Here is a 24230-nt window from a genome sequence, read left to right as displayed (position 1 = left end):
TCAATGTGCTCCACCTTACAATATTATTTATCTTATGTAAAGTTGTCATTCTCTTTAGTGCACTATGACTATGCAAAAAATATTGATTTCTTATCATACACAGCGTTTAAACAACAGATGTTTATTTTGAAGGAAAACCGGAAGTTTTAATGTTGCTGCCATGACGCTAATAAAGACCAACGAAGCAAGCAGTGCCTACACATAAACCTTCCGGTGAAGAACACGAAAGCGCGAAGGTTCTGCCTTCGAGAGTGTTGAACTACGCATGGTTGTTTGCATTCGTTGTTTCAGTCATGATCCATTAATAGTGTCTAAAACTCAACAGACACTTTTTATTTATTTATAAGTGAATTATTATCATAATTTTTCACGTCCTGCGAGATTTCAATTTCCTATACCTCCCTATATGTCCGTCCGCAAAATATTCCGACTGATTCATACAGGAAGCACATTAAGTTGTGTGCAGTTCAGCTCCTATATATTTCATCTTAAACATATTGTCAATTTATCAATCATTCTGAAACATGGCTGTATCGAATTATTCATTGAAGGTCAACAGACAGCTTTTGGATCCCAGCTTTGAGAGTTACAGACTGTCTCTGGAGCCCATACCAATTTACAACGTAGAGCTAGATGCTGGTGAGAAACTGCCCGCCACGCTGCATTATCCTTAGAGCATGCTAATATTGCCATTATTTTTGATTTAGCTAGAGGGCTGCTAACTTTTGAAGAAAGCTTGGCGTGAGTGAGATTTGCTATGTGAATTTCATTTCCCCTAACACAACCCATGTTTTAAATGGAATTTCCTGTAATTATATGTATTCTTACATGGCTTAAGCCTAAAACCAGGTTGGAATAAATAAATAAAAAATCACAGGTTAGGAGTGTTCAGGGTGCTTTCAACATTAAATTAACACTCAAAATTGGATGACTTTGTTACTTAGCGATTTTTTTTGGGGTGGGGGGTGCAATTTGCTAATAAAGTATGCTAATATTATTTCAATTGTTTTTTTGTGGTTTTACACTATTCAGGCAGTAATTAAATACTAAAAACGGTGGGAAGATTGGAAGCAGAGATTGATCCCTGTTCTTATGCAACACGTGTCAGGGAGTGTTACCAATACACCAAGGCTCTGCACAGGAAACATTCATGTTTAATGGCAGTGGGTAACCAAATCATAGATTGCAGTTGACTTTTCTATATACTGCTTTCAAGATAAGGACACAAACATTTTGTAATTTGGGTGAAATCTCTTGAAGAAAGGTCTCTTAAGAAAATCCTGCTTGCTCTCCAGGAGGGTTGGCCACCACCCCTGATCTATGTTTCCCAAGTGCCGGGGGATTGAAATGTTTTTCTTATTACAATTAATTTCTCAAAATCACCAAACCTTGAAGAAAAATCTGATGAATTTGGGTGGTTTATACCTACTAGGTGAAGATCCTTGACATCATCTTACTCTACCTAGACACAATATTATGCTTTATGAGTTGCCTAGAATGTGCACAATAGTAAAATGTCAAATTATATTTGATTCTTGGAGCATTTACTATCCAATGCTTATTTGTATGACTTGTTCATGAATGGCTGCAATAATACATGGCCTCATAATTAATTTCCAAAGACACAAGTAGGCATATGAGATTTCTAATATGTGATTACACTGGCAAAATTGGGAAGAAGTGGAATAATAAAACACATGTGGGGAATAACAGCAGTGTTCTTGCTGACAAGCACAGTAATTACCCTATATTTTAGCCCATTGTTAGGAATGCACATTTTTCCACTGATCAGACTAAATATAGTAAATGGATAATAACATCCATTGATGACAAATCTGCCCCTACACTTAACCAAATTATTTTCCTATTGTCCTCCATCTAGAATCAAATGTACACTTTTGGGTTCACAATCTGTTTAACAAAATTATTTTCATAGTTACAAGTCAGGTCACCCTACCAAACCTCCCTGCTAAAACATACTGTAGGTCTGTCTGCTGCCTTTTCGTCACAAGCTAAATGCCAATCCCCAAACGAGGGGACTAATGTAAATGTGGAACAACTTTAGTACATGCTGACAAAGGGCTGCAATTCTGCAATAGGGACGGGAGTAAAAGCAACCTAATTTTGTCGACAACATTGTACATAAAACAGCGCTACCATGCTACTCTTTTTACAGTTTTAGAAACTCAGTGGAGAATGTTCTAGCTCGCCATTCAGTGTCACTCTAATCTTGAGGGGTGTTTCTTTACCACATGATTCCTTACATAACTAGACCAATCATAATGGTTCAATGTGCCGCCCCAAGACAGGACAATGATAGAAGTTCCGCTCGTGATGTTAAATTGCAGGCCCAGATGCTGCAATTTCAAAATGATTTGGAGCACCGTTGAAAAGTTAACGCGCTGACTATACAGTACAATGGACAAATAAAAACAGTACTTTTCAATGTTTGAAATATGAGGTATGTCGTGAGAAGAGGGTCAATTTTTTAAATTTATTTTTTATTTTTTATTTAACTAGGCAAGTCAGTTAAGAACAAATTCTTATTTTCAATGACGGCCTAGGAACAGTGGGTTAACTGCCTGTTCAGGGGCAGAATGACAGATTTGTACCTTGTCAGCTCGGGGGTTTGAACTTGCAACCTTCCGTCTACTAGTCCAACGCTCTAACCACTAGGCTAATGGGTAAGAATTGGCAGCTCTATAGCTGGCAATTTTTTCCCCATTGTTTGACTATATACAGTATTACAAGAAATGCACACTAATGACATGGTCTTTGAAAATCATTTGTCAATGTTAAAGGGATAGTCCGTGATTTCGACAATGAAGCCCTTTATTTAAGAGTACTTCCCCAGAGCCACTTGTATGTATCTGAGTCCGGTTTAAAGGAAGTAGGAGGTAGTTTCGCGAGCCAATAGAGATCAATGGCGACTATAGGCTCCCACTCCGCCATGGCTCATTGGCCAAAGCCTATGGAAATCATGTTTGGTTGTTGTTGGATTAATGGCAAAACGTTTTGTTCTGAGAATTTTCATCAGCTAGTCACTTTTAGCGAATGTTGAAGCATTTATATAATAAAAGCAAGCACATAAAGCACACAGGCTTAATAATTCATAAAGGCCATGTTAACTGATAATAATTTCACAAATGCAAAATATACACTTATTGTACACAGTTTTAACATTTTTGACAGTATTTTTTTTCTGTGATGACACGTTTGTGGTGTCTGTCTTCTATTCATACATAGGTGTTCAGAGACGCAGATATCATCCCAGTAACGGGATGTCAGCCCAAAGAGGTAGCACAGGTAGTCATCTCTGTCTTCCGTCTGTTTTGCATAAACAAACGTTGTAACGTGGAAATATGGCTGTGCAGGAACCCTATCCCTATGAAGATGTGTAGTAATTTAACCTTTTTTTGATATTATTTCTCGCTGATATGAAAGATGTTTCCAAAACCGTGCTGCAAGCGATGCGTTTTAATGTTTAATTCAAATGTCGGGGCTCTTAACAAAAACTCCACCAGCCAGAAGATCGTCAATAGGAGCTAAAGGTACTTAGCAACTTCCTTCAAACTGAACGCAGAGACATAAAATGGTATCCATGAGTTCATCGGGCTCTGGGGAAGTGGATAAAGGGCCTCATTGCCAAAATCCCGAACTATCCCTTTAAGTCAATGGCAAAGTATTGCTGAAACAAATCTGGGCTGGAGATTTATTTCTGGGGTTTATTCACTTCAGATTGCTCACACTATTTGGCATATACTCAAAAAATAAGAAGTGTATGCAGGAAAATTATTTGTGCTTCACAGCTAAGAGTTGCAACATCATCTATGTAGAATGATTGTACCTTTTTATAAGTTTATAGGTAGATAATATTCATCAATGGTATAGCATCCAGTTTTTTAAATGACATTTCACAAATTTACATTACCTCCTCTCTATAGCTGTGGCGGAGGTGAAACTGAAGGACAGTCAATACACCCTGGACCATGTGCGTGCTTTTGGCATGTACAACTACCTGCATATAGACCCCTGGTATGAGGACAGTGTTTTCTTTGTTGACTGCAAAGGGCGAGTGCTGAATCTTACGGTTACCCTGGTAAGTATCTCTCAAAATGCTTGATTGGTATCTTGTAAATGTCTTCTGAAAAATGAATGCTGCTTCACAGTGGAAATGTTTTTTTGTTTTTATACCAAGAGCCCAACACCTCTCAGGACATTGCTTCAGTTATACCTCCATCCAACTTGAAATTGATGCCTCCATAATGCATAGCTTTTGAGAAGTATTATTAGTGGAGCAAAGTCTATCTGATACTAATATTCTGACTTGTCCACTCAATGCACTGGTAAAACAGCACATGGGTAACCCACTTAATATGTATATACTGTATTCTAGTCAAGGCCTATCCTATATAACTAGTGTTGTACATACCTTTTTATATTCCTATACTGCCCATGTCTATCTATACACACCATCATATACATACAGGGCATTCGGAAAGTATTCAGACCCCTTGACTTTTTACACATTTTGTTACGTTACAGCCTTGTTCTAAAATTGATTAAATGTTTTTCGTCATTAATCTACACACAAAGCAAAAACAGTTTTTTAGAGTTGGTGCATCCCATTTCCATTGATCATCCTTGAGATGTTTCTACAACTTGATTGGAGTCCACCTGTGGTAAATTCAATTGATTGGACATGATTTGGAAAGGCACACACCTGTCTATAAGGTCCCACAGTTGACAGTGCAGTGCATGTCAGAGCAGTAACCAAGCCATGAGGTCGAAGGAATTGTCCATAGAGCTCCGAGACAGGATTGCGTCAAGGCATAGATTTGTGGAAGGGTACCAAAAAATGTCTGCACCATTGAAGGTCCCCAAGAACACAGCCAACCTGAGCAATCGGGGGAGAATGGCCTTGGTCAGGGAGGTGACCAAGAACCCGATGGTCCCTCTGACAGAGCTCCAAAGTTATTTTCTGTGGTGGTAGAACCTTCCAGAAGGAGAAAAATTTCTGCAGCTCTCCACCAATCAGGCCTTTATCTTTGAGCCATGAGATCGAAGGAATTGTCCGTAGAGCTCTCGAGAGCAACGAAATTGTCCGTAGAGCTCTGATACAGGATTGTGTCGAGTCACAGATGTGGGGAAGGGTACAAAACAAATTCTGCTTCTTTGAAGATCCCCAAGAACACAGTGGCCTCCATCATTCTTAAATGGAAGACGTTTGGAACCACTAAGACTCTTATTAGAGCAGGCCCCCCGGCCAAACTGAGCAATCGGGGGAGAAGGGCCTTGGTCAGGGAGGTGACCAAGAACCTGATGGTCACTCTGACAGGTGTGGCTTTGGTACAAGTCTCTGAATGTCCTTGAGTGGCCCAGCCAGAGCCCGGACTTGAACCCTATCGAACATCTCTGGAGAGACCTGAAAATAGCTGTGCAACAACGCTCCACATCCAACCTGACAGAGCTTGAGAGGGTCTGCAGAGAAGAATGGGAGAAACTCCCCAAATACAGTGTGCGAAGCTTGTAGCGTCATACCCAGAAGACTCAAAGCTGTAGTCGCTGCCAAAAGTGTTTCAACAAAGTACTGAGTTAAGGGTCTTAATACTTACATTTGCAAACAATTTTAAAAACTGTTTTTTGTTTTGTCATTATAGGATATTGTGTGTAGATTTGATGAGGAGAAAAAACTGTTTATTACATTTTAGAATAAGGCTGTAACATAATAATGTGGAGAAAGTGGAGGTCTGAATACTTTCCAAATGCACTGTATATATTTATATTCCGGACTCTGACATTGCTCGTTCTAATATTTCTATATTTTTGAATTTCTTTGTTTTACATTTTTTGGATTTATTTGTATTGTTAGTTATTGTTGGAGTTACACTGTTGGAGCTAGGAACATAAGCATTTCGCTACACCTGAGATAACATCTGCTAAATATGTGTACATGACCAATACAATTTGTTTTGGGTAAATCCATTTGAATTTAACCACTTTTTGACAGTATCCCTTTTGATTCCAACAACACTTTCCATATGTTTTCCCATGGAAGAAGTGGTCAGAAAATGACATTTTGTACCTGAATGCCAAAACATTCAGTATATAAAGCTGCTCAAATTTTACCCATTTTGCACACCCCACCATATCGTGAGATCCATGTCTTCATCACTGGAAAAGGTATACAGTTGAATTTTATATAATTTATAAGCTTACAAACAGGGTTGTCCTTATTTAAACTTTTTTTTTTCATAAAAAAAGAATGAATCGTTTGAACCTTGAACATCAATTATCTAAAAAAGCATAAACTAATTCACATATGTTGAAGCTTAGACCCTACTTTACATCATCGGAGGTTTTTGTATTGTGCCCGCCATCGGTTGAGACACAACATGCTCTTGAAAACAGGGTGGGTCTCATTTCAGTCATAGAAATATAATTAATAGAATTGACTATCCCTTCAAACCACTGCAATTTAGTTGGTACACCATTGAAATGTAAATTGAATTGACATTTTTACTTCTAATTACTACCACAAAGATGGCTGCCGGTCCACCCACTGTCAACTTAAGTGGTCATGTCTATTCTATTATCTATATTTCTATGGTTTCCTATGGTCAGTATACTTTAAAACAGCGATATTCCCATTCAAGTCAACATTCTCTGATGTGTGAGCCTCCAACGATATTTGTGTTACCATTTAAAAAAAAATCAATTTTATTCCCATTTTAGTACGTTTATCAGCCGAAACATGACACCCGCCCTGTATTCAAGAGCATGTTGTCTCAACCGATGACGGGCACAACACAAAAAACATCAGATGTCAAGTAGGGCTTAAGCTACAACATATGCGTTTTTAGATCATTGCAGTTTAAGGTAAACAAAAAAAAGATTTTTTTTAGGAAAGGGACATTTTACCGCTAGACACTATTTAGTTTTTTAACCGAGTCTTTGTACATAATTATGAGTAGTGAAAGATGTTTCAGACGTAATTATGCATCATAGCGGTATTTTCAAATTTTTGCGTCGTGAGAGTTCACCCAAGGACGTCATTAGTTGATTGAGCCTGCTGTCTGATCTAAAAATGAACGGAGTCATGTTTTGTAGCAATTATTGTGGCCTTTTTTTTTGCCGATTGCACGATCACGCTAGCAGCGTGTAAATATGGTTGTCCTTGTTTAATAGAGCCATTGGACTTGCAGGATATCTAGAATCTAGGATACCTTTGCCCTGGCTTTGTGAAGACTACCGCTGACGGGAGCCCTAATTCCTTGTCCAATTGTGTTTCCATCCTCCAAGGGAGGCTTTTAAAAATGGATAGTACTAGTTTCTACAGGTTCACGGGAGCTACAGTGGGGCAAAATAGTATTTGGTCAGCCACCAATTGTGCAAGTTCTCCAACTTAAAAATATGAGAGGCCTGTAATTTTCATCATAGGAACACTTCAACTATGACAGACAAAAAGAGAAAAAGAAATCCAGAAAATCACATTGTAGGATTTTTAATGAATTTATTTTCAAATTATGGTGGAAAATAAGTATTTGGTCACCTACAAACAAGCAATATTTCTGGCTCTCACAGACTTGTAACTTCTTCTTTTTAGAAGCTCCTCTGTCCTCCACTCGTTAGCTGTATTAATGGCACCTGTTTGAACTTGTTATTAGTATAAAAGACACCTGTCCACAACCTCAAACAGTCACACTCCAAACTCCACTATGGCCAAGACCAAAGAGCTGTCAAAGGACACCAGAAACAAAATTGTAGACCTGCACCACGCTGGGAAGGCTGAATCTGCAATAGGTAAGCAGCTTGGTTTGAAGAAATCAACTGTGGGAGCAATTATTAGGAAATGGAAGACATACAAGACCACTGATAATCTCCCTCAATCTGGGGCAAGATCTCACCCCGTGGGGTCAAAATTATCACAAGAACGGTGAGCAAAAATCCCAGAACCACACGGGGGGACCTAGTGAATGACCTGCAGAGAGCTGGGACCAAAGTAACAAAGCCTACCTTCAGTAACACACTACGCCGCCAGGGACTCATCCTGCAGTGCCAGAGGTGTCCCTCTGCTTAAGCCAGTACATGTCCAGGCCCGTCTGAATTTTGCTAGAGAGCATTTGGATGATCCATAAGAAGATTGGGAGAATGTCATATGGTCAGATGAAACCAAAATATAACTTTTTGGTAAAAACTCAACTCGTCGTGTTTGGAGGACAAAGAATGCTGAGTTGCATCCAAAGAACACCATACCTACTGTGAAGCTTGGGGGTGGAAACATCATGCTTTGGGGCTGTTTTTCTGCAAAGGGACCAGGACGACTGATCCGTGTAAAGGAAAGAATGAATGGGGCCATGTATCGTGATATTTTGAGTGAGAACCTCCCGTCAGCAAGGGCATTGGAGATGAAACGTGGCTGGGTCTTTCAGCATGACAATGATCCCAAACACACCGCCCGGACAACGATGGAGTGGCTTCGTAAGAAGCATTTCAAGGTCCTGGAGTGGCCTAGCCAGTCTCCAGATCTCAACCCCATAGGAAATCTTTGGAGGGAGTTGAAAGTCCGTGTTGCCCAGCAACAGCCCCAAAACATCAATGCTCTAGAGGAGATCTGCATGGAGGAATGGGCCAAAATAACAGCAACAATGTGTGAAAACCTTGTGAAGACTTACAGAAAACGTTTGACCTCTGTCATTGCCAACAAAGGGTATATAACAAAGTATTGAGATAAACTTTTGTTATTGACCAAATACTTATTTTCCATCATAATTTGCAAATAAATTCATTAAAAATCCTACAATGTGAATTTTCTGGAGAAAGAATATCTCATTTTGTCTGTCATAGTTGAAGTGTACCTATGATGAAAATTACAGGCCTCTCATCTTTTTAAGTGGGAGTTCTTGCACAATTGGTGGCTGACTAAAAACCTTTTTGCCCCACTGTATTTGGCTGTCAGGAGCTAGCTAGCAATATACGCTTTCTTTTCACACAATGCAGTGTTGTTCAGTCAGTACAGTATAATTTTGTGATAGATTTGGACATAACGTGGCTTGCTAGTACCACTACAAGCAAGTTGAGCCAGCTAGCTTTGTTTACTATACCCAGAATGTATACAAAGGGAATACTTGCATTTGGTGTGGGGGGTGCAGTGAGGTGTTCATAGTCACTTTGATACAAGGGGAGATTGTAGCATAATGTTGTAGCTATGCATCTCATTAGTAGCAAAACTGGAGAAATGTTTTGACGATGATGACGAAGAGTAAAGGAATTACTTTGGCTTCGACTCAAATCAAAGCTTATACCTGTGTGTTCTAGCCAACAGGTGTCTGTGAGATGTGTAATATACTCCCATCGTGCTGTGACAGTAGCAATACAGACAGTACACAACGATTGCCCATGAAAGTCTAATAGCATTTTTTTTGTAATTCTTTTACAGACAATACCGCTTGGTGGCTTACATATTATTTTTGGAGTTTGGTGTATGTGGGGAGAAGTTAGGCAGCGAACACCAAATCCCAGTCCCAAAGCCACTCCTGCATTGTCTTGGCTATGTGCTTAGGGTTTGTTGTCCTGTTGGAAGGTGAACCGTCGCCCTAATATGAGGTCCTGAGTGCTCTGGGGCAGGTTTTCATCAAGGATCTCTCTGTACTTTGCTCCGTTCATCTTTCCCTCCAACCTGACTAGTCTCCAGGTCCCTGCCGCTGAAAAACATCCCCACAGCATGATGCTTCCACCGCCATGCTTCACCGTAGGAATGGTGCCAGGTGTCCTCCAGACATGCCGCTTGGCGTTCAGGTCAAAGAGTTCAATGAGAATATCTTGTTTCTCATCGTCAGAGTCCTTTAGGTGCCTTTTGGCAAACTCTAAACGGGCTGTCATGTGCCATTTTACTGAGGAGTGGTTTCTGTCTGGCCACTCTACCATAGCGGCCTGACCGGCCATAAAGGCCTGAAAGCTGTTGGGGAATAATCAGAATTGGTTGGTAACATAGGTAAGATGTTTTAGTGTTCATCATATGTTTGTAAGTTACTTCTCATCAGAATGTTATTTTTGTATAATACTGTGGCGGGGTTGCAGTATCTGTTCTATGTCAAGACTAAGTTGTTTGGGCCGGAGAGAGGGGAGAGGTCAAAAGCGTGTATCTCTTGGCTCCACAATGTCTGTGTGCCAGTCAGTGTGTCTCTGTGATCTTGTCAAGATAGGATGGATTTGATATATGCCTGTTGATATGGAGGATTGGTTTATGGTTCTGAGTTTGAGAAAAGACATTGTTTAGGAGACAAAGCTGAACGATAAATTATGTCAATGCTGTCTAGCTATGTGTGTTTTTTGCTATTAAAGGATCTCAGTTGCAATGTGGAAGGAACTCTCAGAGAATTAATTGATAGACACTGAATTGATCTGAGAGTCACAGGGTTGTGATAGAGCTCATATAATTAAAGATGGACTTTGTGATAACTAACTGACTTGTGTGTGGTTTGCTCTCATGATTTGGTAAATAGAGGAAATTTCCACGACAATGCCAACTGACATTTACTCCTGAGGTGCTGACTTGTTGCACCCTCGACAACTACTGTGATTATTATTATTTGACCATGCTGGTCATTTATGAACATTTGAACATCTTGGCCATGTTCTGTTATAATCTCCATCCGACACAGCCAGAAGAGGACTGGCTACCCCTCATAGCCTGGATCCTCTCTAGGTTTCTTCCTAGGTTTTTGCCTTTCTAGGGAGTTTTTCCTAGCCACCGTGCTTCTACACCTGCATTGCTTGCTGTTTGGGGTTATAGGCTGGGTTTCTGTACAGCACTTTGATATATCAGCTGATGTAAGAAGGGCTATATAAATAAGTTTGATTTGTATTGGTGGAGTTCTGCAGAGATGTTGGTCCTTCTGGAAGGTTCATCTCCACAGTGGAACTGTCGAGCTCTGTCAGAGTGACCATCGGGTTCTTGGTCACCTCCCTAACCAAGGCCCTTCTTCCCGATTGCTTAGTTTGGCCGTGTGGCCAGCTCTCAAGAATCTTGGTGGTTCCAAACTGCTTCCATTTAATGATTGAGGCCACTGTGTTCTTGGGGCCTTCAATGCTGCAGAAATGGTTTGGTACCCTTCCCCATATCTGTTCCTCAACCCAATCCTGTCTCTGAGCTCTACGGACAATTCCTTTGACCTCGTGGCTTGGTTTTTGCTCTGACTTGTGACAACTGTGGGTCCTTATATAGACAGGTGTGTGCCTTTCCAAATAAATCTTGGCCAATCAATTGGATTTACCTCAGGTGGAATCCAATCAAGTTGTAGAAACATCTCAATGATGATCAATGTAAACAGGATGCACCTGAGCTTAATTTCGGGTCTCATAGCAAAGGGTCTGAATACTTACGATGTGCAAGAGGGTAAAACAAAAAAGCTTGGTGGCCAAATAAACCCTGGCTTATACTATTTCATTCATAAACAGAATTCATAACAGAGATGAGGTTCTGTAGAAATCCTCCATTGATGACAGGAGACTGACAGGTCTTTGCATTTTGTTGACAGGACACGGCACTGGGGAAGCCCATAGAGGTCTTCCACATGCCCTCTGACCCCACTGTGTGTGAGGAACATCTCTGTGCCTCTCTTAGCTTCACCTCTGCCACCTGGGCATCTCTCTCTGACGGTGCGGGCAGACTCTACCTCCTCAGAACCAGCATGAGAAGGGAGAATTGCAGTCTGAAGTGGGAGGTAAGAAGACTTGGACATGCAATATACTCATAATCAATGTTCAGATATTTACCAACAACATTGCATCCACTTTCCACTTTAGTTTTTTTCCCAGATTATTTTTACATCCCATTTTAATAAAGGTCAGCAGTTATATCTCGCTTGAAAAAGAGATATCAATCTCAATGTTACTTGTTTGTGTTTGTCAAATTAACCTACCATAAACCCATGGTGGAATATATTAATCCAGGCCTGTTTTATCTTGAGTCCTCTTTTATATACCATTCTGAAGATCAGGTTTAGCATGTTGATAAGCTTGAAAGAAATTAATAACCTCTACTTAATCACAAGCCCAGCAATTCCAGCCAGTTAGACATTTGGGTAAAGCGTTACATTAACTTTATCCGCAATAATAACATAGGTTACCCAGCGACAAGAAATTCACATTAAATTAACATTATACATCATAATTTATAAAAGCTTTATAATGTATTTGACATGATTATTTATGGTATAAATGCACAAAAGCTGTAGCTTGTTATATGAAGCTTTACTAACGCTATGTCACATACTCAGTGGACAGTTTGTTAGGTACACCACCCCATTCATGAAAAATTATTAGCTCCTACAGTGTGAGTCACGTGGTCGTGGCTTGCTATATTTAGCAGGCATCAAGACATTATGTTACTGTTCAATGTAACGTTAGAATGGGCAAAACGAGTGACCTAAGTGACATTGAGCGTAGTATGATCGTCGGTACCATGCGCCAGTCCCAGTATCACAGAAATGGCCGGCTTCCTGGACTTTTCACGTACGACAGTGTCTAGGGTTTACCGACAAACCAAAAATATCCATTTAGCGTCATGCCAATGGGCGAAAACGTTACGTTGATGAGAGGTCGAAGGAGAAAGACAAGAATTGTGCAAGCAAACAGGCGGGCCACAAAACGTCAAATAACGGCGCAAAATGGGATCTCGGGAACGCACAACTCGTCGGTCCTTGTCACGGGTCGGCTAATGCAGCAGACGAACACACCGGGTTCCACTCGTATCAGCTAAAAACAAGAAGTAGTGGTTCCAGTGGGCACACAATTACCAACAATTGAGGCGTGTAAAAACATTGCCTGGGCTAACGAATCCCGCTACCTGTTGCGTCATGCTGATGGCAGAGTCAAGATTTGGCGTAAGCAGCATGAGTCCATGGTGCCATCCTGCCTGGTGTCCTGGCACACATTAGATCCCTTGATACCAATTGAGCAACGTTTCCATGCCCCGATGAATTCAGGCTGTTCTGGAGGCGATGTGAGGTCCGACTCGGTACTAGATGGGTGTACCTAATAAACGGGTGTACCTAATATCTTGTTCTTATAGATACTACATTTCGTACCCACTGTGCATGGATTGATCTTAAAACTTAGAACACATTTCTGTCTGTGAACTAACTAGACTTTTGATTTTGTGTGTTTGTCAGCCCTTGTTCAGTGAGGAGATGGGGGAGCCCTTCACCATCCTCCACAGCATATCTCACGTCCAGGCTGGGGTCCACTCCATGGAGGTCCTGCTCCTCCGCATCCAGAAAGACCCATCATCGGACTCTGATGCAAAGGGAAGTGGCTACTCTGTTTCTTTGGAATGGATCACAGTCTCTAACACTGCAGAACAGGGTGAGTGGGGTGGGGCACTTTGTCTGCGTCCCAAATGGCACCCTATATTCCATATACTGCTCATAACACTAGGGGATGACGAAACCTAACTCTTCTATATGGATGATGGTATAATGAGGGAGTTGGGAATAGTAACTAAGTCATTCAGGATCATTTTGTGCCTCAGTTAAATTAAACATCTTATTCATATGGAGATGGATCACTTCATTGTTTTTTTTTGTTTCTCAGTGAAAGAGCATAATAAGTTGATGACGACTAGCTAATTAGCAGATTAGCTATGTGAGCATTTGTGGCATGTTGACCACCTTCATGCCCATCATTTCTATTATCAATGGCCATAATTTCTATTATCAAAGGTTGACCTACAGAAACAACATTTACTTAGGGTTTGGGAAAACGAAATGTGCGTTAATTGACTTTAATTTGCTCTGATATCTCAACTGTAGATCTGTGTCTTCCAAAATAAATGTTGCTAAGGAGAATCTTCATAAAAATTCTGTGCATTCGACTTGAAATAGTTGCAAAGAAAAAGCCATATCTCAGACTGGCCAATAAAATATTAAGATGGGCAAAAGAACACAGACACTGGACAGAGGAACTCTGTCTAGAAGGCCACAGCATCCCGGAGTCGCCTCTTCACTGTTGATATTGAGACTGGTGTTTTGTGGCTACTGTCTGTGGCTGCGTGGGGAAGAGTAATCCACGGAGACTGTGCCACAAAATGAGTGACAAAACATTACAAAACCTGGCCAAATAATTTCAAGTCATCAGTCTCAAGTCAAAGACGAGTCCCGAGTCTTGAGGCTCCAAGTAAAGTCGAGTCTCAAGTCATCAAATGTGAGACTCAAGCCCAAGTCATGTGACTCGAGTCCACACCTCTGAAATTGCATGTCAGTACGAAAATGTAACAATCCTCTCTGTAACAAGTATTTTCTTCATTTGTATACTAGACAAATATTTAGAGGTAATAACTTGAATAATAATAAAAATGTGTAATGGTAATAGTGAAGTTGCAGAGAAAATACATGTATTCTGTATGAGAATTAAACCTGTAAATTGCAATCAAATCAGTCTAATAATGCTTGCACATGTATTCTGTGTGTGCTGTATCGGCCATTTTCAGGTCAGGAGAAGAAGTACAAGGTAAGGAAGAGGAAGATGCTGAGGGGGAAGTCAGTGCCCCACTATGCAGCGTTGGAGCCCCAAGGGAAAGGGCTAATGGTGGCTTCGGAGAAACCTTTTGTTTTCACACATGTGGACGGGGCACTGCTGGAGCAGCCTGCGGCACAGGCCATGGAGATGGAGTCGAGCGCTGGTGGGTCAATGCTACAGGTCATAGGTAAAAGCTACATAGGAAATATAACATATGAAGAAACTTTTAAGTATGCCATTGTTTCCACTGCTCAGGATTGGATAGAACATTGAAAGGTGCTGTAAAAGGGTTTGTGAATGATCACAGTTTGTATTTGAGATTGGATGGACGGGCGTGCCTATGTGAAATACGTATGTGAAATAGGGAAATTAATATCATGAAATGGGTGACAGGAAACATTAGACTAAATTCATAGATTAAATTCATAGATTTAATATTCTGAATGCATTGTCATTCCAGTGTCTGAGTTTTGTGATGAAGTGGCCCTTTGGTGTTTGAAATCATGATTCAAGCATGGGGGAAACCTGGCACCATTATAATAGGCTAATAAAAACTCTTGCTAATGTTAAACGAGAACCATTTGCCATTGTTAAGGAGATTGCGTGTAGCCTAATATGTTTCTTTGAGTTTTATTATATGGGCCTAAATCATTATAATATTTTCTGACTGGTTTATTCCCTCTACACAAAAAATATTAGGCTACCATTTATCCATCTCTCATTCAATAACCAAGCATGCTCAAAAGTAATAGACTGGTAGCCTAGACAGTACATAGTGCCTTTGGAAAGTATTCAAACCCCTTGACTTTTTCCACATTTTGTTTGGTTACAGCCTTATTCAAAAATTAAGTCGTTTTTTTTCCTTCATCAATCTACACAAAAACATATTTTTTTATATATATTTTTTTTAGAAATGTTTCCTAATTTATTAAAAATTAGCTGAAATATCACATTTACATAAGTATTCAGACCCTTTACTCAGTACTTTGTTGAAGCACATTTTGTCAGCGATTACGGGTTCAAGTCCGGGCTCTGGCGGTGTCACTCAAGGACATTCAGAGACTTGTCCTGAAGCCAATCCTACATTGTCTTTGCTGTGTGCTTAGAGTCGTTGTCCTGTTGGAAGGTGAACCTTCGCCACAGTCTGAAGTCCTGAGCACTCAAGCAGGTTTTCATCAACAATCTCCCAGTCCCTGCTGCTGAAAAACATCCCCACAGCATGATGCTGCCACCACCATGCCTCACCGTAGGGATGGTACCAGTGTTTCCTCAAACGTGACGCTTAACATTCAGGCCAAAGAGTTCAATCTTGGTTTCAGCAGACCTGAGAATCTTGTTTCTCATGGTCTGAGAGTCTTGAGGTGCATTTGGCAAACTCCAAGCGGGCTGTCATGCGCCTTTTTACTGAGGAGTGGCTTCCATCTGGCCACTCTACCATAAAGTACTGGTAGGTGGAGTGCTGCAGAGATGGTGGTCTTTCTGGAAATTTCTCCACAGAGGAACTCTGATTGCTCAGTTTAGCTGGGCGGCCTTTTATTTCTATATATATATATATGTGATGTATATATTTGGATATATGGTTCCATTTGTAACATACACTGCTTTTTAATCAGCTATGATTCAGAGAGACTGATGTAAGACTATCATGGAACTGTCAGTTTGTCAGAGGCCGACAGGACGGGTGTGGCATTGAGGTCTGTCATTGCGCATATATGCCTAGCTGTTGAATCATTTTCAAATAGAGGAGGGTTTACCCAAAGGGCAATGCCTGAATGTTCCTTAAAGGGATGGGCTACAATTACAACATCTGTCTGATTCTCGGCCTGTTCCAGCTATTACCCCTCTAATAGGGTAGTCTGTGATTGCTTACATACATTTCTCTAGACTCATCCCTCAGCGGTTTACCAAAATAGTGGCAGGGAGTCCGCTTTGCTGTTGCTTTGAACTGCAGATTGCCCTTTTTAATAAGAGTAATGTGTTTCTCATGCTGGTGTGGTGCGGACGGTCGCCCATTAGGCTAGTGATGATAAGAGCCTCAGAGCTCATGAGAGAATACCCCCCCCCCCAAGGAAAAAAATAACCTCAAACTGCAACATGACCATTTATTATAGTTTTAGTTTCGGACTTGGTTTTCAGGGTAATTTGATACAGTTCATGCTTTGTATTACATGTTTCATTTATATATTAATCAGATACGAGTCTGTAGAAATCTTAATGTACTCAACATGATTGACATTTCATTTTTATTTCTCCCCCATGCCATTCAGATCCAATCTACTTCTGGCAGCAGACAATAGAGGATATAACTGTATCTGTGCGTATGCCCGAGGGGATCACCAAAGACGACGTGCTCTTCAAGCTCTCCATGGAAAATGTGAGTGTGGGGGTGCAGGGTTTTGCCCCCTTGCTGGAGGGGCAGCTGCATGCCCCTGTGGACCCCGAAGCCAGTGCCTGGATCATCAAAGACGAGAAAAGGTTAGCGGCCTTGGTCAAAAGTAGTGCACTACATGGGGAATAGGGTGCAATTTCGGATGCAGGCACACATCTGCTTTTACTCAGCCCAGAGTCATGAGTCGGATTTCCTTTAATGGTGAATTCGCTTTTGTGAAAATATCAGAGCATTACCACTATCTACAAACAAACAGGAAACTATAGTTTGACTCATATGAGAGTTAGTTTTTGTTCTCTATTTGTTAGATACCATTCAAATACAATTAGATTTTATTCGTCACATGGTTCGTAAACAAACAGTGTAGACTAACAGTGAAATTCCTTCTACGGGTCCTTCCCAACAATGCAGAGGAGAAAATAGAGCAATAAAGGAAAAGTTATAACATAATACACAATGAGTATAGCGATAATTTGGCTATATACTGGGGGTACCAGTACAATGTCAATGTGCAAGGGGTACAAGGTAATTGAAGTCAGTATTTAGTGTGCATTTACTGTGAACACAGGCTGTACCCGCTTTAAGTTACAGTTTTAACAGTGTAGGCTACTGTGACTAACAAGTGCATTATTATTCTCATACCATTATTACAGAGAATCCGACAATTTATGCTACCCTCTGCCTGTTGTCTACTTAGTTTATTCAAGCCTGTCTCAAAATACAACACTGTCCCTTTAAGACAAACAAAGCTCTTTACTAAAATTACAACACTGTTACTTTTTCAAAGATGTCTAGAAACGCTCTTGTTGGAAGCAATCACTCCCTTATTGCTGACTGCAAATGATCTAAAACTGGGCTAATAACGCAATAATTAGCAAAGGATTTGAACAAAATGCTGCTCTCGCTTTGATCTCAAAACAAGTGCTTCTATTCAGTGAAAGCACCGCCAGCATTCAAAAGTGACCAAAACATCAGCCAGGAAGCATAGGAACTGATAAGTGGTCTGTGGTACCACCTAGACACCCCCAATAAAGGAGTGGTTCTGCAGGTGGTACCACAGACCACTTCTCAGTTCCTATGCTTCCTGGCTGATGTTTTGGTCACTTTTGAATGCTGGCGGTGCTTTCACTCTAGTGGTAGCATGAGACGGAGTCTACAACCCACACAAGTGTCTCAGTTAGTGCAGCTCATCCAGGATGGCACATCAATGCGAGCTGTGGCAAGAAGGTTTGCTGTGTCTGTCAGCGTAGTGTCCAGAGCATGGAGGTGCTACCAGGAGACAGGCCAGTACATCAGGAGACCATAGGAGGGCAACAACCCAGCAGCTGGACCGCTACCTCCGGCTTTGTGCAAGGAGGAGCACTGCCAGAGCCCTGCAAAATGACCTCTAGCAGGCCACAAATGTGCATGTGTCTCTCAAACGGTCAGAAACAGACTCCATGAGGGTGGTATGAAGGCCCGACATCCACAGGTGGGGGTTGTGCTTACAGCCCAACACCGTGCAGGACATTTGGCAGAGTACACCAAGATTGGAAAATTCGCCACTGGCGCCCTGTGCTCTTCCCAGATGAAAGCAGGTTCACACTGAGCACAAGTGACAGACGTGACAGAGTCTGGAGACGCCGTGGAGAACGTTCTGCTGCCTGCAACATCCTCCAGCATGACCGGTTTGGCGGTGGGTCAGTCATGGTGTGGGGTGGCATTTCTTTGGGGGGGCCGCACAGCCCTCCATGTGCCAGAGGTAGCCTGACTGCCATTAGGAACCGAGATGAGATCCTCAGACCCCTTGTGAGACCATATGTTGGCCCTGGGTTCCTCCTAATGCAAGACAATACTAGACCTCAGTGTGTCAGCAGTTCCTGCAAGAGGAAGGCATTGATGCTATGGACTGGCCTGCCCGTTCCCCAGACCTGAATCCAATTGAGCACATCTGGGACATCATGTCTCGCTCCATCCACCACAGACTGTCCAGGAGTTGGCGGATGCTTTAGTCCAGGTCTGGGAGGAGATCCCTCAGGAGACCATCCGCCACCTCATCAGGAGCATGCTCAGGCATTGTAGGGAGGTCATACAGGCACGTGGAGGCCACACACACTACTGAGACTCATTTTAACTTGTTTTAAGGACATTACATCAAAGTTGGATCAGCCTGTAGTATGATTTTCCACTTTTAATTTTGAGTGTGACTCCAAATCCAGACCTCCATGGGTTGATACATTTGATTTCCTTTGATCATTTTTGTGTGATTTTGTTGTCAGCACATTCAACTATGTAAAGAAAAAAGTATTTAATAAGAATATTTCATTCATTCAGATCTAGGATGTGTTATTTTAGTGTTCCCTTTATTTTTTTGAGCAGTGTATATATATTTTTTAAATGTTTTATTTGAGTTAGGCTATATGATCAAACCGGTAATAGATCCATTGTTGTATAATTTGTGAAGCATAGCAGAATCAGCATACATTTCAATAATTTGATTTTTATTTTACTGGGGTGATGGTGCCTGCATCTGATGCTTAGTATTAGCGTATTAGCAGCACACTGCTGGTCCACCTCTCAACATCCCTCCCATCCCTCCCTCCTCCACTGACACTGACCAAAAAGGGACAGCGTCTTCCAACTTATGGGGCTTCATTATTTCTGCCTCGTGCACAAATTCATGTTACTCCTATGAACAGAGAAAGTTAAATATTCCTTGATATTAAAAAAGAACAAGCCGCTAATAATAACAACGCAAGCCTATAGATACTTTCCTACTCATTCATTACTGCTGCAGTGCTTGTTGTAGCACTAAGTGGAAATAGGAAGAACGTGCATTTGAACGTGCATTGGAAAGTATTCAGACCCCTTGAGGTTAGGTCATAGCCTAAAATGTATTAATTAGTTTTTTTCACATCAATCTATCAATCTGCCTAGTTAAATAAAGGTTAAATAAAAAAATAAAAACACAATACCACAACGACAAAGAACAAACAAAAATTACAACTGAAATCACATTTACACAAGTATACAGAATATTTTACTCAAGTACTTTGTTGAAGCACATTTGGCAGCGAGTCTTCTTGGGTATGATGCTATAACTTGGCACACCTGTATTTGGGGAGGTTCTCCCATTCTTCTCTGCAAATCCTCTCAAGCTCTGTCAGGTTGGATAGGGAGCGTTGCTGCACAGCTTTTTTCAAGTCCGGGCTCTGGCTGGGCCACTCAAGGAAATTCAGAGACTTGTCCCAAAGCCACTCCTGCATTGTCTTGGCTTTGTGCTAAGTGTCAGTGTCCTGTTGGAAGGTGAACCTTCACCCCAGAACGTGGGTCCTGAGCATTCTGGAGCAAGTTTTCATCAAGGATCTCTCTGTTCTTTGCTCCGTTCATCTTTGCCTCGATCCTGACTAGTCTCCAAGTCCCTGCCGCTAAAAAACGTCCCCACAGCAAGATTCTGCCACCTCCGTGCTTCACTGTAAGGATGGTATTGGCCAGGTGATGAGCAGTGTCTGGTTTCCTCCACACGTGACGCTTGGCATTCAGGCCAAAGACTTCAATCTTAGTTTCATCAGACTGGAGAATAATGTTTCTCATGGTCTGAGGGTCCTTTAGGTGCCTTTTGGCAAACTCCGAGCGGGCTGTCGTGCCTTTTACTGAGGAGTGGCTTCTGTCTAGCCACTCTACCATAAAGGCCTTATTTGTGGAGTGCTGCAGAGATGGTTGTCGTTCTGGAAGGTTCTCCCATCTCCACAGAGGAACTCTGGAGCTCTGTCAGAGTGACCATTGGGTCCTTGGTCACCTCCCTGACCAAGGCCCTTCTCCCCCGATTGCCCAGTTTGGCCAGCTCTAAGAAGAGTCTTGGTGGTTCCAAACTTCTTCAATTTAAGAATTATGGAGGCCACTGCGTTCTTGAGGACCTTCAATGCTGCAGAAATGTTTTGGTACCCTTCCCCAGATCTCTGTCTCGAAGCAATCCTGTCTTGGAGCTATACGAACAATTCCTTCAACCTCGTGGCTTGGTTTTCGCACTGACAACTGTGGGACCTTATATAGACAGATGTGTGCCTTTCCAAATCATGTCCAATCAATTGAATCTACAACAGGTGGACTCCACAAACAAGTTGTAGAATCATCTCAAGGATGATCAATGGAAACAGGACTCACCTGAACTCAATTTCGAGTCTCATAGCAAAGGGTTCTGAATACTTATGTAAATAAGTTATTTCTGGTTTTTATTTTTGATAAATTTGCAGTTTTTGCTTTGTCATTATGTTGTAATGTGTGTAGATTATTGTGGATTTTATATGATCCATTTTAGAATAAGGCTGTAAACGTAACAATGTGGAAAATTTGAGGGGTCTGAATACTTTCCGAATGCACTGTACATATGAAGTGGGTAAAACAGTATGTAAACATTAAGGTGTTCAATGACCATGTACATAGGGCAGCAGTCTCTAAGGTGCAGGATAGAGTACCTGGTGGTAGCAGGCTGGTAACAGTGACTGACTAGTTCAGTGCAGGTTACTGGGCGGAGGCCGGCTAGTGGTGACTGTTTCACAGTCTGATGGCCTGGAAATAGAAGCTATTTTTCAGCCTCTCGGTCCCAGATTTGATTCACCTGTACTGTCTCCTTCTTCTAGATGCTAGCGGGGTTAACAGACCGTGGCTCGGGTGGCTATGTCATTGCAGTGGTGTAAAGTACTTCAGTAGTATTTTTTCTACTTCTACTACAGTAGTATTTTTACTTATGTGTACCTTTTACTATTCATATTTTTGAGTACTTTTACTCCTTGTGTTGAGGATCAGTGTAGCGTAGGTGTTGTTACTTACCATCACCACCTCGGGTCGGCCTGTCAGGAAGTCCAGGACCCAGTTGCACAGGGTGGGGTTCAGACCCAGGGCCCTGAGCTTACCGATGAGCTTGGAGGGCACTGTAATGTTGAAGGCTGAGCTGTATTCAATGAACAGCATTCTTGCATAGGTATCCCTCTTGTCCAGATGGGATAGGGCAGTGTGCAGTGCGATGGGGCAGTGTGCAGTGCGTGGATCTGTTGGGGAGCTATGCAAATTGTAGTGGGTCAGGGATGTCTGAAGTGAGTGCTAGTCATTTAGTTCACTTACCTTAGCTTTCTTGGGTACAGGAACAATGGTGGACATTTGAAGCAAGTGGGGACAACAGACTGGGTTAAGGAGAGATTGAATGTCTGTAAACACACCAGCCAGCTGTTTGGCACATGCTTTGAGGACGTGGCTTGGGATGCTGTCTGGGCTGGCAGCCTTGCAAGGCTTTTTATTTATTCATGTTATTTAACCTTTATTTAACTAGGCATGTCAGTTAAGAACTAATTATTATTTACAATGACGGCCTACGCCGGCCAAACCCGGACGAAGCTGGGCCAGTGAGCCCCTATTGGTTAACACTCTTAAATATCTTACTCATGTCTGCCACAGAGAACAAGAGCTCACAGTCCTCCCCCTGTGATGGCTAATTTCTTTATTATCAAATGAGGAGAGACAAACTTATCACACAAGTCAGAGTTATACTTACACTAAATATTTAATCACTTATTAATAAGGGAGCAGGTCAATACAACGCACACATATAAAGTTAATCAATTGAGTGCTCTACGATAATGATGGCTGGTCGACGATTCACGCTCAGATGATTCGTTAAGAGCCCCGAAACAAAAGTACAAAGGTATTTTATAGCCAAGATACACCCCTTTCAAACTATAGTTTTGGCAAGTCAGATAGGACATCTACTTTGTGCATGACAAGTAATTTGTCCAACAATTGTTTACAGACAGATTATTTCACTTATAATTCACTGTATCACAATTCCAGTGGGTCAGAATATTATATACACTAAGTTGACTGTGCCTTTAAACAGCTTGGAAAATTCCAGAAAATGATGTCACGGCTTTAGAAGCTTCTGATAGGCTAATTGACATAATTTGAGTCAATTGGAGGTGTATCTGTGGATGTATTTCAAGGCCTACCTTCCAACTCAGTGCATCTGCTTGACATCATGGGAAAATCTAAAGAAATCAGCCAAGACCTCCGAAGAAAAGTTGTAGACCTCCAAGTCTGGTTCATCCTTGGGAGCATTTTCCAAACGCCTGAAAGTACCACGTTCATCTGTACAAACAGTAGTACGCAAGTATAAACACCATGGGACCACGCAGCTGTCATACCACTCAGGAAGGAGATGTGTTCTGTCTCCTAGAGATGAATGTGCTTTGGTGCAAAAAGTGCAAATCCATCCCAGAACAACAGCAAATGATCTTTTGAAGATGCTGGAGGAAACGGGTACAAAAGTATCTATATCTACAGTAAAACGAGTCCTATATCGACATAACCTGAAAGGCCGCTCAGCACAGAAGAAGCCACTGCTCCAAAACCGCCATAAAAAAGCCAGACTGCGGTTTGCAACCTCACATGGGGACAAGATCATACATTTTGAGAAATGTCCTCTGGTTTGGTGAAACAAAAATAGAACTGTTTGCCCATAATGACCATCGTTATATTTGGAGGAAAAAGGGGGAGGCTTGCAAGCCGAAAAACACTATCCCAACCGTCAAGCACGGGGGTGGCAGCATCATGTGGGGGTGCTTTGCTGCAGGAGGGACTGGTGCACTTCACTAAATAGATGGCGCCATGAGGAAGATAAATGAAGTGGATATACTGAATCAACATATCAAGACATCAGTCAGGAAGTAAAAGCTTTGTTGCAAATGGCCCTTCCAAATGGACAATGACCCCAAGCATATTTCCAAAGTTGTGGCAAATGGCTTAAGGACAACAAAGTCAAGGTATTGGAGTGGCCGTCATAAATCCCTGACCTCAATTCCATAGACAATTTGTGGGTAAACTGAAAAAGCGCGTGTGTGCAAGGAGGCCTACAAACCTGACTCAGTTACACCAGCTCTGTCAGGAGGAATGGGCCAGAATTCACCTAACTTATTGTGGGAAGCTTGTGGAAGGCTACCCGAAACGTTTGACCCAATTTAAAGGGAATGCTACCAAATACTAATTGAGTGTATGTTAGCTTCTGACCCATTGGGAATGTGATGAAAGAAATAAAAGCTGAAATAAATCATTCTCTCTACTACTATTCTGACATTTCACATTCTTAAAATAAAGTGGTGATCCTAACTGACCTATGACAGGGAATTTTTACTAGGATTGAATGCCAGGAATTGTGAAAAACTGAGTTTAAATGTATGTAAGGTGTATGTAAACTTCCGTCTTCAACTGTACATGACGAACAACAGATTGGTCACAAGGTTAGTATAGAATGGGTCACAAGGTTAAGATTTGTATGAAAGATACCTATAATTCA

General features: G+C 41.6%; 1 protein-coding gene across 2 annotated transcripts in view; it reads left to right on the top strand.

The window, feature by feature from the left end:
- Positions 1-415: 415 nt before the first annotated feature.
- The window catches only part of nudcd1 (NudC domain containing 1), a 36497-nt gene continuing 12682 nt past the window's right edge, over positions 416-24230 (top strand). Inside the window, exons 1-6 of one of the 2 annotated variants that reach the window (XM_029673365.2) lie at positions 416-639; positions 3945-4099; positions 11541-11726; positions 13176-13368; positions 14492-14683; positions 16788-16995. In XM_029673365.2, coding sequence (XP_029529225.1) covers positions 525-639; positions 3945-4099; positions 11541-11726; positions 13176-13368; positions 14492-14683; positions 16788-16995 — 1049 coding nt within the window. In that variant the 5' untranslated portion in view covers positions 416-524. Of the gene's footprint in view, positions 640-3944; positions 4100-11540; positions 11727-13175; positions 13369-14491; positions 14708-16787; positions 16996-24230 lie in introns of both variants that reach the window. The other variant, XM_029673364.2, reaches the window with a different exon arrangement.

Source organism: Oncorhynchus nerka, linkage group LG7 (genome assembly GCF_034236695.1).
Source record: "Oncorhynchus nerka isolate Pitt River linkage group LG7, Oner_Uvic_2.0, whole genome shotgun sequence".
Lineage (NCBI taxonomy): Eukaryota > Metazoa > Chordata > Actinopteri > Salmoniformes > Salmonidae > Oncorhynchus > Oncorhynchus nerka.
The sequence above is the reverse complement of the archived record's forward strand: the minus strand, read 5'-3'. Positions and strand labels throughout refer to the sequence as shown.